Source organism: Nyctereutes procyonoides, unplaced genomic scaffold, assembly GCF_905146905.1.
Source record: "Nyctereutes procyonoides isolate TBG_1078 unplaced genomic scaffold, NYPRO_anot_genome, whole genome shotgun sequence".
Taxonomy (NCBI): Eukaryota; Metazoa; Chordata; class Mammalia; order Carnivora; family Canidae; genus Nyctereutes; species Nyctereutes procyonoides.
Window position 1 is genome coordinate 43,234,094 of NW_026575052.1, and position 15,769 is coordinate 43,249,862.

General features: G+C 38.9%; 1 protein-coding gene across 1 annotated transcript in view; it reads right to left on the minus strand.

Annotated features, from left to right (window-relative positions):
* The window catches only part of SPINK5 (serine peptidase inhibitor Kazal type 5), an 82,632-nt gene that overhangs the window by 14,882 nt on the left and 51,981 nt on the right, over positions 1-15,769 (minus strand). Inside the window, exons 19-26 of the mRNA XM_055331383.1 lie at positions 13,903-14,030; positions 13,192-13,258; positions 11,402-11,529; positions 9,150-9,258; positions 7,620-7,747; positions 4,412-4,484; positions 3,399-3,526; positions 3,157-3,235 (exon numbers count right to left, since the gene is read on the minus strand). Of these exons, the coding sequence (XP_055187358.1) occupies positions 3,157-3,235; positions 3,399-3,526; positions 4,412-4,484; positions 7,620-7,747; positions 9,150-9,258; positions 11,402-11,529; positions 13,192-13,258; positions 13,903-14,030 (840 nt within the window). The remainder of the gene's footprint in view (positions 1-3,156; positions 3,236-3,398; positions 3,527-4,411; positions 4,485-7,619; positions 7,748-9,149; positions 9,259-11,401; positions 11,530-13,191; positions 13,259-13,902; positions 14,031-15,769) is intronic.

A 15,769-nucleotide genomic window follows, 5' to 3' on the forward strand; every position in this document is an offset into this window, starting at 1 on the left:
GATCTGGCCTCTGATGAAATTTTTAGACATCAATAGAGATTTGTCATAAACTACCTGCAAGCTCAAAGAGCCAAAGGAGAGATACGGGGAGATTATCTTCAAAAAATACTGCTCGTAACCTAGATGGCAGTTTCCTTTCTTTCTTTCTTTCTTTCTTTCTTTCTTTCTTTCTTTCTTTCTTTCGTTCTTTCTTTCTTCCTTCCTTCCTTCCTTCCTTCCTTCCTTCTTTCTTTCTTAGATTTTATCTATTTATTTTGGACAGAGAGAAAGAGAGAGAGAGAGGGAGCATGGGGTGGGGGAGGAGCAGAGGGAGAGGGACAAGAAGACTCCAAGTTGAACACAGCCCGACATGGAGCTCAACTCCATCACCATGAGATCATGACCTGAGTTGAAATCAAGAGTCATAAAAAAAAAAAAAAAAGAAATCAAGAGTCATACGCTCAACCAACTGAACCTTCCAGGTGCCCCTTTCCTTTCTTTAAATCATGATACCCATGAACAACTCCATACCTACTTTTATCTGCAGCATTAAAAAAATGTTCTCTGGAATTGAAAACTTGATCAAAATATTAAATGTCTACAGCCATCATTTTGGAAGTTGTTAGTATCAGTTCCTTTTCCAGTTACACAAAATACTATGTATATATGTGTGTGTGTGTGTGTGTGTGTGTGTGTGTTTATGATAGCACCCATCTGCCCATACTGCATTCTTTGCTTTATATGTGCAATCTCCAGCTCTTATTACCTGTGTGTAGTTAACTTCTCTGAGTTTTTCTCAACTGAAAAACTGCAACAATATCACCTACTGCATAGATTTAGGGAGGGCTTATTTATCTTTTTACTGAAGTGTAACTGACATACAATATTATGTAAGTTTTAGGTATATAGCATAGTGATTTGACATTTGCACATTTTGCAAAATGGTCACCCCAATAAATTTAGTTACTGTTACCATACAACATTAGTACAATGTTACTGTGACTGTATTCTCTATTTGTATATCTCCATGACATTTATTCTAGAACTGAAAGTTTGTACTGGGAAGGTGTTCTATATGGATAAATGTTTTTATGACTTGTCCTGCATAGTCGACTATTTGGACTTGTGTGTACACAGGCAAGCTAAGGAATGAATATTGTTTGTGAGCCTCATGCTGTGTGAATAACCTTGGGAGCCTCATTGTTTAAAATATATTATCTGGTCTCCACGTCAGAACTGGACCTTCTGTTCTAGATGCCAGGAGTTATAAATCTTGTCTCATACCCCCTCCTGTTCCAGACTGGGCTGGCCCCTCTGGCATGGAATCCAGGAGGGGAGGCAGATAGACATAGCCGAGGCTCCTTGAAAATACAGAAACATGGTAACATAGAAATGCAGCTCACTGAAAACTGCAGGTAGGTACACAAATGTTTAATTTCAAACCCTACAATTTGCCTTATACATATGGCCCTTACGGGGATGGTCTCTCCCAGGCCTCTCAGTTGGGACTCCAGCCTGGCTGTTATCCACAGGGCTTCCCCAGCTAATGAAGTTGGATGTTGTAAGTACCTGATTTGATGTAACTTTGCCTTATTTTCATTTATTGCCTACTATTACCTTCATCTATGTATATAATCCTTTGCTCTTTTGTTCCTGTTAGGTTACTATAATAATAATAATAATAATAATAATTAATAATAATAATAAAAGTTTTCTTTCCTTTTTGAAACTGAAACATGACTATTGTAAATCTTTTGTTCAAAACAGAGGTTAAAATACGATGATGTATGTGCTTTGTAAAAAGTTTTACTATGCTTATGTAGGTAAGACCATAGCTCTCTTTTTGCCACACAAACACACAAAATGTCTGGATATTTTTCATATATGAATAGAGTATATTTTGTTCAAAATTTCTCAAATAGATATTAAAAAAGAAAAATATTGACCAAGATTATAAATAGAATAGACAGCATGTAGAGATCATTTGAAGTGGTATAACAGAATCCTTTCTCAAGGCCATTCATTTACCAAAAAGCATAACAGATATTCCCAACATATTTTTTAAAAAGGAAAATTACTATTAATGGTTCATTTTGTAAGGCAATATAGACCTACTGAAAAATTCCCTCATTAATGGGAAAATTTCCTGGGGAAACTTTATGATTTCTCTTTTCTTTCTTTCTCTCACTTTTTAAAAAGTGGAATAGCTTATTTATTTATTTATGTTATTTTAAAAATAATTTCAGAGGTAGAATTTGTGATTCATCAGTTGCATACGACACAGAGTGCTCATTACATTAAGTGCCCTCCTTAATGCCAATTACCCCTTACCTCTACCTACCTCTCCTCCAGCAACCTTCAGTTTGTTTCCTAGAGTTCAGTGTCTCATGGTTTGCCTCTTTCTCAATTTTCATCTTATTTTATGTTTTTGTCCCTTCCCCTATGATTTTCTCTTCTCTAACTGGAGTCCCCGGATGGATTAGAAGAGATTGTGCTGTGCCATATTCTATATGTTAGTGTTGTAAAGCATTAAACATTATTTTTAAAGCCCATATTGAATACAAGATGGTACTGGAATACCTAGTCAGGAATTTATCATCTGGAACTCCAAGTTTTTGATATTTGTTATTTTGTTTGTAATTTTGGTATCTATTTGCTTAATTATTTGTTATAAAACTTAAGAGAAGAGGGGTGCCCAGGTAGCTCAGCCACTTAAGTGTCCAACTCTTGGTTTTGGCTTGGGTCAAGATCTCATGGATTGGGAGACTGAGCCCCACACCAAGTTCCATGCTCAGTGAGGAGCCTGCTTGAAGTTTCCATCCTTATGCCCCTCCCACCACCCATATGCATGTGCTCTCTTTTGCTCAAATAAATAAATAAATAAATAAATAAATAAATAAATAAATCTTTTTTAAAAAATAAAGAAGAAATCCACTTAATAATTGCAATAAGTTGATGACTGTCATTGGTCCTGTAAACAGGTGGTAAGTGCATCAGAGTTGCTTTCAGGACATTGAATAGAACGCTATTTCTTTGCAAGACCTGGCCATGCTTTGCTGTTCATCATCAAACACACAATGTGTAGGACACAGCAGACATTCCATAAATAGTTGCTGAATGAATTAACCTTACAACCAAGCATCCAGCTTTAAGTATTAGTTGTCTAACACACATTACCTGGTTTTCATTACTCTTTTCTCCTGCGTTTCTCAAGTTGTCCTCCTCTTTCTTTTTTCTTTCAGCTGCTTCCCTTTCCCTTGAAGAAAAAAAATGCAAAAATACCATTTCAGCCAAAGTGAACAAACACCTCATTAATAATTAGATCTGTTTTTAAAAAGAAGTCATTTTCTCAAACTGATGAGAAAATATTATTATACTTCAATATTCGCAATTAAAGTCCCATTTTTTAAAATACTTACAGTTTGTCCTTACACATAGCACACTTATTGCCATGTGTCTTGCCATCTGGACCCCGGACAGGGTCACTTTCTCGGGTGCAGATAAGTTTTCCATTTTTCATTTGGCTTCTAAACTCATCACACGTGTCCTAAAAAGAAGAAAGATTACAGTGTAAATGACTGATTTCACATAGTATTAGGGCTTGAAAATTTGTAGATTTTGATTCAAGAGTCAGGCAGCCACTTAACCTTGCTGGGAGGCAGTATAATGATCTACAAACATGTCAACATTCTAATTCCTGGAACCTGTAAGTATGTAGCCTTACCTGGTAAGGAAATATTAAGGTTGAAGATAGCATTAAGATTGCTAATTAGACCTTAAAATGGAAAGATTATCCTGAATTATCTGGGTAGCTAGTGTAATCACAAAGTTTCTCATGAGTGAAAGAGGAAGGCAGGAAAGTCAGTATCAGAGTGATGCAGCCTGAAAACAATTCAACTGGCCACTGAGGATTTTAAAGGTGGCCACAAGGCAAAGAATGCAGGCAGCCTCTAGAAGTTAGAAAAGGCAAAGAAACAGATCTTCCTTAGAGCCTTCACAAAGAAACACAGCCTTACTGATGCCTTGGTTTTAATACAATGAGACCCATTTAGGGCTTCCGAACTCCAGAAATGCATGATAAAAATTTGTGTTGGTTTAGCCACTGTTGATAGGAATTTGTTACAGCAGCTGAGCCTCATTCTCCCCATCTACAATATAAAGTTAAAAAATGTATTTGACCAGGTGGTTGTGACAATAAAACAGACTACTATTTATAAAAGTGCTCTGCAATATATTAGACTGAAAGATTTCCATTTGGCATTAAATTTCTACATTGAACAAGTTACTAGCAATATTGACATTTATGATGGCTTCTAACCTTCTTAGGGCAAAATCTTGGTTGGCAACAGTGACACTCTCTTTCCATATTTTTGATTGCCAAGTATTGACTTACAGAAAGACCGTTCTTGTCAAAATCTAGTTAATGACTTACCTTTTCTGATGCTGATTCAGTCTCATTTGATCTGTAGCCAGAATGCTTATTTTTTCCCCCTGCTTCTCTTTCCCTGAAAGAGAAAAGAGTCAATAGTCATCCTGTTAGCCCAAACTCAGGTTTGGAAGTAGCCTTAGAGTTTGGGTACCCTAAACCATCTCCTTCCCAGAGACTCTCTGTGCATCCATAAGGCAGACAGCCGCTCAGTTATTAGTAAGGAGTACCCTCATCACAGGGTACATAAGGTAGATATTATAAGAAAGTCAACTCAAATAATTCCAAAGTTCCCTTTATTTGTGTCCAGATTTATCTCTGTCTAACTTCTGTCCTCCAGTCTTACTTCACAATTCCAGGACAACACAGAACAAGTTTGCTGAATCCATTACATCTTCTCAATATTAAACCCATCAGATATTTAGAGGCAAGTTTCAGGTCTTAAGCCCAGTGTTCATCCATTCATTATAAGTTGTGGCTTTTCATTCTTCACCAACTCACCATTCTAGTGACTTGATGAGTAAGGCAATACATTAGAATATTATTTCTTACAGCATGGAGCCCAAGAGAGAGAAAAGACAAGTAATCTAGAAAGTACCTTAGGATCATGTTGTTGTTGTTGTTTTTAATCTCTTACTTTTCTGGTAAAATATTTATGTCTGTGGCACCCTAAGTTTTTGTGGCTTTAAGAAACACCTGTGAGATTTTTTAAAATTCAGATCCACTGACCATCCCAAAAGGTTTACTGTCAATTTCTAGACTGGGACTCTGTAGACTGATTTTTAACAAGCTACATCATGCTGATGCAGTTGGCCCAGGATCCAAATACTGCAAAATTCTAATATACTTATTCCTCTTTCAAAGTTTCACTTGGTTTTGTACACAAAACAAGCATGTGTATGAATGTACATAACATGAATACATATGTTTTTTTTTTAGAGAGTTCCCTTTTGTGTAGTAAAATGGTAGTAAAATATATCCTGAAAATTCAAACATATATAAAATCATGACATTTTAAACAAGTACCGTTAGAAAAAAAGGGCACTGGAATGCTTCAGTTTAATGGAATGCTAGTAATAATCATGGCTCTGATCAAAAGCATCCAGTAACTTCTAATCACAGATAAAATAAAATCCAATGTCCTTCTCTTGGCCTAAAATAACCTTATGTGATCTCCCCAAATTCATTTTCTGCAATTTTCCATGCAATAATTTTAAGACATGATGACCTCCTCTCTGTGTCTTGAGCTTGGTACTTTTATATCTTCAGAAGCTTGCATTGATTCTTGCTCTGTCTGAAACTTTCTTCCTCCGGATGTCTAGATGTTTCACTTTACTCACTTTTTACAGGTGTCCCTCACATGTTAGGCCTTCCCTGAGCACCATAAACAAAGCAGCAATTTCAATCTCTCTCTGTTGACTTACTATTCTTTATTTTTATTACTATCTGGCCTTGTGCTATGTAGTTATTTGCTTATTTATTCATTATCTGTCTTTTATATATTACAGTTCCACAGCAGGAAGTTTGTCTTGTTCATGTGAAGAATGCTTGTCCGTGAGTAGTGCCAATTACATAGCAGACAGTCAAAAATCATTTATTATCAGATCAATGATTTCCAAAGATTGCTAGGTATATTCCAGTTGTGTTGTGTTTTGTTAAATACTCCAGCTATGTGTCTTATTGATGAAACTGATTGTATCAGCAAAAATGTTATCTTCACAATTTCTGCATTTCAGGATCATCATTTGTTCCTGAATAAAATTATCTACTCTTAATATGTGATGCAAAAAGAAACAAATTCATAAGTGAAAAGCTATCTCAATTATATTAATCATATTTGCAAAGTGGAAGTTTGCAAAAGAACAACACAGTATAAGCATAAGAGATCACAACAGTTATTATTTATTACTATCCATGCTGATATGTACTACTTACTGAACACTAATGATGGTATTAAGAGTGACAGTTCACATTTATTGCATGCCTACTTTGTGCAAGGCACTGTATTAAGAGTTTTACATGGTAATTCTCATTTAACTTTCAGAAGAAACATTATATGGCTACGATATTATTGTTGCCTCTACCCCCATTATAAATAGGAAACTAAGAAAGTGAAATAACCTATTCCAGATGAAGCTAAATTCATCTGTTGCTAAAACCCTAGCACTGCTCTATTCTACTCCCCTGCTTCTATTAAAGAATTTTCAAAATGTGAATAAACTTTAGGCTGGTATTCAGAGGAACCGGATTCTAGTTTCAGCTCTGAAGTTCACTCCCCTATGAGACCTTGAACTTAAAAATTTTTTCAGTTTTTCTTATCTGTAAAATCCACCATTTCATTTAATTAAATTTTCTCACATGGCCTATGCTATCACAAGATTGTAATTTCTTTTTAAGGAAAAAGGTGTTTGTGTGGAGAAGCATTACATATTATTAAATAGGTATCAATTAAATGCCATAATAGCATTGTGATGTATGCATAAAATTTTAGAACTATGAGTACCCATCAAGGTCACCTGGAAAACTACCTTTTTTTAAAATTTTTATTTATTTATGATAGTCAGAGAGAGGGGCAGAGACATAGGCAGAGGGAGAAGCAGGCTCCATGCACTGGGAGCCTGACGTGGGATTCGATCCCAGGTCTCCAGGATCGCGCCCTGGGCCAAAGGCAGGCGCTAAACCGCTGCACCACCCAGGGATCCCGGAAAACTACCTTAATATACAGCAGTGGTTATGTTGTAACACTTGCCTCAGTAACATAAATCAAGCTTGGCTGAGTTGGATTAAAAAGCACTCCAATTCAGTACCATTCACCATGGGAAAATAGAAGAAACATACCCTAGATTATACAATAAATGTGCGGCACCCGTATAAGAAACAACCTTCTTGAACTATGCTGCTCAGCTATCCCAAATGACCCTCACAAATTCTGCATAGGATTTAGGTATTATATGTGCTAAAGCACAATTTTCTACCATGATGTACTTATAGGTCACAGAATTATGACAGAAAATGGAGTAGGAATCAGACATTGAGTAGCTGCCATTGCTAGGCCTTGTTGTTCCTCAGAGGATGTAAGGGAAAGAGACAATATTTGGGAATTAACAGAAAGAGAAATTTTCCTGGAGGAAGCTGTAAGTAAATGAGAAATAGCCAGTCATTCAGGAGGAAGTGGTGACTATCCTTTAGACTGCCAGTTGAAAGAAGTACTTACAGTATCTCTTTACACATGGTACACTTATTGTTGTAAGACTTGCCATCAGCATCACGCACAGGATCACGCTCCCGAGTACAGCTGAGTTTTCCATTTTGCAATTTGTCCCGATACTCTGCACACTGGTCCTGAAAAAGGAGAGGAGAGTAGGTCTCCAGATTACCTGGGCTATCGCATTACTGTTAACTTTGTTCAACAATTTGAGTAAGGAAAGTTCTTATTTACCTCCTCTTATATATAACTTCTAGCACTGCTTTCTACAGAGAGGGGACTGGAATCACCCATATTCTAAGACGTCAGTTGTCATGGATAATAATGTTGCTTTTAAGGCTTTACACAGGGAAATTATAAAGCGGACTGGGACTTAATCGTATAGATGAAGGGTCAGCAAACTAGAGCCTACAGGACTAATTTGTCCTGTTGCCTGTTTTTATATATGGGACTTTATAAATAAAACGTGAAATGCCCTCACTCATTCAGGTATATCTACGGCTGTTTTCTGACAACAGTGGCAGAACTGAATGGAAGCAACACAGACTATACAACTCAGAATGCCTAAAATGTTTGCTATTTGGTCTTAACAGGAAAAAAAAAATCTGACCTCTGGGGTAGGTAGAAGGGAGAAAGGAATGCTGGAGGAAAGTATAAAGTTATGCAAATGCCAAAGAAGACAGGCTCCAGCGAACTCTGAAGATTGACAAAAGGCCTTACCAGCTCTACCCCATGAGAGTGAGGATGTAGCCTCCTTAAGGAGACAGAGAAAAACACAACAGCCCGAATTTATCAAAGACATATGTTGAACCTGTGTCGGATCTGGAAGCAAACAGTCTTGATATCCCAAGGTCATAAGAGGAGAGATCAAGCAGCTGTAATCTTACCCAGTGGTGTCCCCGTGCCCAAGGAATTGCTGTCATTCTGATCCTTAAAAGTGTCTCAGGAAATGTGCTAAAAATTTGCCGAAACTATTTTATTCTCTCCTTATAAGAGTACTGTTGAATAAGGGGAGCTAGAGTTCAGTGAGATGAAGTAATTAAGTCCATGCTGCACAAGTCCTACAGGCAGGGGCAGGGCCGTACCACAAACCATCTGCCTCGGAAAACCATGCTGTTTTATGCTGTCTTGGATCAACAGAAAATATGCCTCTGAAAATATGCCTCAGTGGCTCCACTGAGGGAAAGAGAGAATAAGAGAAAATGAAGAGCATGTGATGCTGATGTGGCACATCTCCATGTTTATACCACTTTCTCTCCTGTGATCAATTATTGGCATGAGAGCCACATTATGTAAAAAGCAGTCCGGAGACTGGGATGAGGTCATTATGTTAATTCTTTCCGGGTATAAAGATGTCAAAATGATGCCCAGAGGGATGAAAAATTGCTGAGTTATCACCCTCCAGGTTGGGGGGTAACTCCCCTGTTCTTCCAAAGACATTTTCAAACCAGCAAGACGTGCGTTCCACTTTACCATAGGCTCCGATACGGCACCAATGTCCATGGCCACCTGGATTGGGGACATTAAAGGTCCTCTCACCTGAGCATTTCCTTCTCCACCACTGCCGCCACCACCATGGGAACTGTGCCCAGCAGCATTTCTCTGATCTTCCCCTTCTTTTCTCTTTCTTTCTTCATCTTCTTTCTGGCTGGAAATTAGAAAGGGGGAGGTAGGAATAATAGATTACAGGGAGTGGAGAGCATTTCTACGAATTCCTCATCCTCTGACCAAATTAGATGTGTATAGAATTCACCAGCATTTACTGAACACCTACCATGTTGCAGGCCCTCCCCTGAAAACAGAAAGATGAATTATGTGGCGACTTTCTGCCTGGAAGAGCTCTCACCGATGTTGAGGAAAACCAACATGTATATAAACATAAGCAAGACCACAGGAGTGATTTACTAGCACTTCATAAATGCTCACTGTGACTCTCCAGCTGGATTCTTCTCAAACACCTCAGAGTCAAGAGATCCAGCAATAATTATCTTCTCCACCAAATGTGCCCTGGCTCCTGGAATCTCTACCTTTCATGGAGAATGAAACATCAGAGCTGTCTCTGCTCCCCACCTCTCAGCTCCCACAGCTGTTGTCGCCACAACACTGATTTCACATCTCACCTTCTCTCCTATTAATATCTGTCACTCTGGTTACTGCTTCCAGACTCCTGCAACCCCTCACCCCAACCCTCCACCTGTAGCATTTGGAATCTTAGTCCCTTCCTTCCCTTTTTTTCCCTTTTTTACTGCTCACATATGAATCTTCCCAAAGGAACCATACTTATGCCACTTACTCTCCCACCTGAAAAACTTTAGCAGCTTCCCACAATATATAGAATCGACTTCCAAATCCTCAATCTGGCATCCAAACTCAGCTAAGTTGTACCTAAACTAAATGACTTGCTCTTTACTGTTCATACTGTTTTCTTAATTTTAGAGCTTTACCTATGCTTTTTCTTTCTTATCTCATCTGTTCCTGGACTATTCACATCTTGTCCAAATCATAAAGTACAATTCTACTACCCTATAAAATTTCCTATTAACTCTCCCTTCTCTAAAGTACCACAACACATTGTATACATCATTTATCATTTAGAAATTTCTCCTTCATATATTTTTTTAAATTTTTATTTATTTATGTATGATAGTCACAGAGAGAGAGAGGCAGAGACACAGGCAGAGGGAGAAGCAGGCTCCATGCACCGGGGGCCCGATGTGGGATTTGATCCCGGGTCTCCAGGATCACGCCCTGGGCCAAAGGCAGGCGCTAAACCGCTGCGCCACCCAGGGATCCCTCTCCTTCATATTTTTAAAAGATGTATTTATTTATTTTAGAGAAAGAATGGGAGGAAGAGCAGAGGGGAGGGAGAGAAGCAGACTCCTCAGAGTGCAGAGCCCGATATGGGGCTTGATCCCAGGATCCTAAGATCATGACCTGAGCCTAAACCAAGAGTTGGATGCTGAACTGACTGAGTCATCTGGGTGCCATTCCTCCTTCATATTTTATTAACTTGTACCCATGTCTAATCCTTAGTCAACTCTATGGTTTCTGAGAAGACTATTTATGTCATGCATTTGTGTACAATCATTATTCAGATTGCACATTGTAGATGTTCAGTAAATGGATATTGAATGACAGAAATATTTTATGTGTACTTCTGAGATTTGCATGAAAAACTATTTTTCATTTTGTGAAAAATGTGCTATTTTCAAAAATGTAGGTAGAAAAGTTAGACCGATAGTAAAATATGCTTATTATCTTCCCAGAGGTAATTAAAAGATAATCTAGAGAAGGGATCCATCAGATAGCAAAGGACTTAAAATTTTATCAAGAACATATTGTGATCTATTAATAGATAGCCTCTAGGGATCCCTGGGTGGCGCAGCGGTTTGGTGCCTGCCTTTGGCCCGGGGCGCGATCCTGGAGACCCGGGATCGAATCCCACGTTGGGCTCCCGGTGCATGGAGCCTGCTTCTCCCTCTGCCGGTGTCTCTGCCTCTCTGTCTCTCTCTGTGTGACTATCATGAATAAATAAATAAAATCTTTAAAAAAAATAGATAGCCTCTACTTCAGAATTTATTGAGCATGTAATACCCTAGTCATATATTGTCTATTTCTAGAATTGTGAATCTTGGCTTTTATAAGGAAAGATTTGACTGAAAATACTCTACAGATAATCATTTCCTCCTTTCATATGTAAAGAAAAGACAAACACAATAGGTATTATCTTCCTGGCTCTCTGCATCCCTAACTCTGCCAACCCACAGCAGGAACATCATTTGTGCACTCACAAGACAGCTTTACACATGGCACACTTGTTGCCGTGGGTCTTGCCATCTGGGCCACGCACGGGATCATTTTCTCGTGTGCAGAAAAGATTTCCATTTTGTACAAGACTCCGAAATTCACTGCATGTATCCTAAAGGAGGAAAAAAGGCAAAAGCATTAGTATTTTCTTATAAATACTTTATTGGGTTCCTTCCAAGTGCTTTCTAGAAAGAACAGAAAATGACCTATGGATATTTTTCTTCCTGGTAATTGTCTCATCTCATTCAATTCCTACTAAACATGCATGGCTTAAAAAGAAGTTTCTCTTTTTTTTCCCTTGAGATCTAGCCCCTAAATCCAAACTGAATCTGCACTCACATGTAAGTAAGAATCCCTTAATAAACTGGGTTCTTTGAGAACTTGGCCACTCATCTTTGATGGGGGGTAGCAAATGACCACAAACCTGAAAAAAACTACTTAGAATAAGTTTTTTCGAAACCAAGAAAATACTATTCCAGATAACTCATGTGCGCAATGTATTATTTTCCCAAAATCCTGGTACCAGAAATAATTAAAGATAGAGCAAGGAACACAACCGATGTGACCAAATGTGGCCATCCAAAACTACATAGTGGGTTAGGAATAATGCTTGATTTGGCATCTGGTAGTCTATATTTGAATGCTTTTGTTTCCATTTTTCAACTGTGAGAACTTTGAAATAGGAAGATGTGGATTCTGATGTCACTAATCCCACTGCCTTTGTTTTTGTTTTTGTTTTAATATTTTATTTATTTATTCATGAGAGACATAGAGAGAGAGAGAGGCAGAGACACAGGCAGAGGGAGAAGCAGGCTCCATGCAGGTTGCCCGACATGGGACTTGATCCAGGCACTTCAGGATCTTGCCTGGGGCCAAAGGCGGTGCCAAGCCACTGAGCCACCCGGGCTGCCCTCCCACTGCCTTTGTAAGCAAGTTCTTCCTCTCTCAGGATTTTATTTATTTATTTATTTATTTATTTATTTATTTATTTATTTATTTATTTTATAGTCACACAGAGAGAGAGAGAGAGAGAGAGGCAGAGACATAGGCAGAGGGAGAAGCAGGCTCCATGCACCGGGAGCCCGACGTGGGATTCGATCCCGGGTCTCCAGGATCGCGCCCTGGGCCAAAGGCAGGCGCCAAACCGCTGCGCCACCCAGGGATCCCCCTCTCTCAGGATTTTAAATCTTCATTTAAAAATATGATAATGAAGTAAATCAAATGTGTGCAAGCTATGGCCTGAAAGCAAAATCTGGCCCATCACCTAGTTTTGCAAATGAAATCTTATTGGAACACAGTCATGCCCATTTATCTGCATATTATCTACGGCTGCTTTATAGCTACAACAGCAGAGTTGTGACAGAGACTGAATGGCCACAACCTAGAATGTCTACTATCTGGTCCTTTAAGAAAATTTTATCAATTCCTAGACTAGATGAACCTTGAATTCTCTTACATAAGCTTTCAGTAATTCTATGTTGTTGTGGTTGTTTTATTTTTTTATTTTTATTTTTTTATATACTATTTTTTAAAAATATTTTATTCATTTATTCATGAGAGACCCACAGAGAGAGGCAGAGACACAGGCAGAGGGAGAATCAGGCTCCATGCAGGGAGCCCACGCGGGACCCGATTCCAGGTCTCCAGGATCAGGCCCTGGGCTGAAAGCGGCGCTAAACCGCTGAGCCACCTGGGCTGCCCTGTTGTGGTTGTTTTATAGAGAAACTGCAAAGCCTCATCATTCAGTGTGGTATGAATCTTCCAGGATAACTACCTTTTCAGCTTCTCTCTTAGCTCTTGTTCTGGATTCAGCTTCTTCTTTTTCTTTTGCTTCTTGCTGGCTGTAAGAGGCAGGAAGGAGGAGAATCACTCCTAGCACCCAATACATATTATCCATATTATCCTAAAGGGGAAATCTCCCTAGATAGAAATATCCCATTATTTCCATACCTCTACCAACTGAACTTAGGAATAGGAAGGTAAATGCACACCTCTCCATATTGTTTTTTGTTTTTAATGTTGCTTAAAGAATAAGACACACGTGTCATGGCAAACCAGTAAACAAATTTTTAGCACTAGTTTTTTCTGGAAAATAAAGATATTGTCCTTCTCCCCAGAAAGCAGTGAGGGTGCTTGAAAATATTGACTAGATGTTAGCAAATGTTCAATGTGTTAGCTCCTAACGATCACATCTTTGGATTATTCGTGGTAGTATATACACAGAGAACAGGTATCCCAGGTCTTGTATGCCATTAACTCAGAGGAATTTGCCCTGAGCACATGGAGCAATTCATGTACGTTTTAGAAAATGGAGAATACCTCAAACACATGCACCAAGTATATGGCTTTATAATCATAATTCCTTGCGCTCCATGCAGAGATAGCTTCCATATCTACTTCCTGGAGAAAACCTTCAATCTGACCTCCCTTGCCTGTGCCAGGCGCATCTCCCACATGCAGCAGCAGTGGCTGCTGTTCTACTCACAAGAAGGCCTCACACATAGAGCACGTGTTGCCATGCATTTTCCCATCTGGGCCTTCAATGGGGTCATTCTCTCTGGTGCAGGGCAGGCGTCCGTTTCTCACATAGTTACGGTATTCACTGCACAGCTCCTGCCAAATAAGCGTGGATTTAAGAATTGGGTAATGAAATACTGGAGACCGCCTCCACTTACCCCTCTGAAAACTATACTAGAATGCCCCCCAAACATAGTGGATACATCAAAATGGTGATGTAGAAGGTCAACCCTAAGTCAAGATGCTTTTCAGAGGCCTAGCTCACACATTTCTGGAATGTAAAATTACTGCTACCGATCTCTAGAAAACCTGCAAGCCAACTCAAATATGATTCTGGGCTAGGTACTGTGAGATATATAAAGATGAATTATCTACTGTTCCTTCTAGGAAAAAAAAAAGCGGGATTGGCAGAATAATAGCTTCTATTCCCCAAATTGTCCAAGTCCTAATACTCAGGCCCTGTGAATATATTATCTTACAGGGCAAAAGAGACTTCACAGATGTAATTAGTTAAGAACTTTGAGATGGGGAGATCCTCCTGGATTATCCTAGTGTCTCCAGTGTAACTGCAGGGGTCAGTTCTTACGATTGGAAGAGTCAGGAGAGAATGAGAGGGAGTTACAACTACAGAAGAACAGTCAAGAGATGTGATATTGTTGGCTTTAAAGATGATGGAAGGGGTCCAAGAGCTAAGAAGCATATGTGGCTTCCAGAAGGGAGAAAAAGCAGAGAGACAAAGTCTCCCCTAGAGATTCCAGAAAGGAACTCAGCCCACCAACCCTTAGATTTAGTTCAGTCAGATCCAGGTCAGACTTCTAATGTAAAGAGCCAAAGATAATAAGTTTGTGTTGCTTTAGACCAGCAGGTTTGTGGCAATCTGTTAGAGTAATCATAAAAACCAAATATAGAGTATTTAGAGTCTTTGGAGCAAATGTATAGAAGAGTTAGAATAAAACAAATTATATAATTGAGAAATAAAGGAAAATGGCTGGCATAATAGATGGTAGAGCTATTAAGTATATTGTATAAATGGGGGAAACATTTGGAAAGCAGCAAATACTTATTCTGAGCCATGAAAAGTGGCCAAATTTTGACAGATACAAGAAAGGGATAGTCATGTCTGAGTATGGGCCATACAGAAAGGAAAGTTCATTGTATGTATAATTTTGAAGACTTAAGACATGTGAAGGACTATGCTGATATACATGGATAAGTTCCTTGGGACTTCTTAAAAATAATACACTTAAAAAGATTTTATTATTTTATAAGTGAAGAAATGAAGACACAAAACTATCTGCCTTTCTGGTTGGAAGACACAGGCAGTATTTGAGCCTTGGCAGTTTAAGTCCAGAATTAAGGTTTTTAACTGTAATGTGACTGAGTCTACAAGATGGGACACCTTGAATCAATGCTTGGCATGTCGAAGAAGCAACAAGGTGGCCAGTACAGCTGGCACAAGGGTGGCAAGGGGTAGAAAGTAGGAAATGCGGTCTGAGAGGTGGCAGGGGTCTGGTCATGCATGGCACTGTAGGCCACTGGAAGGACCTTGGTGCTTACTCTAAGATGAGAAGCCATGGGTGGCATAACCTGCCTTATGTTTTTAAATAATTACTTTGGTTTCTGAGTTGAGGGTGGATTGTAGGGAACAAAAGTAAGAGCAGAGAGAACAGTAAGAAGTCAGGTCTTTCAAATTATAAAGGGATATAGGAGAGGAGAAATGAAGACCTGAGGCATACCCTGCAGGAATCTTGCAAATGGTGACAGGGTGCAAATTCTTAAGGTGCATGATGGGCATTATAGCCAGAACTTGTGTTCCAGTTGCTAGCTTTCAAGTT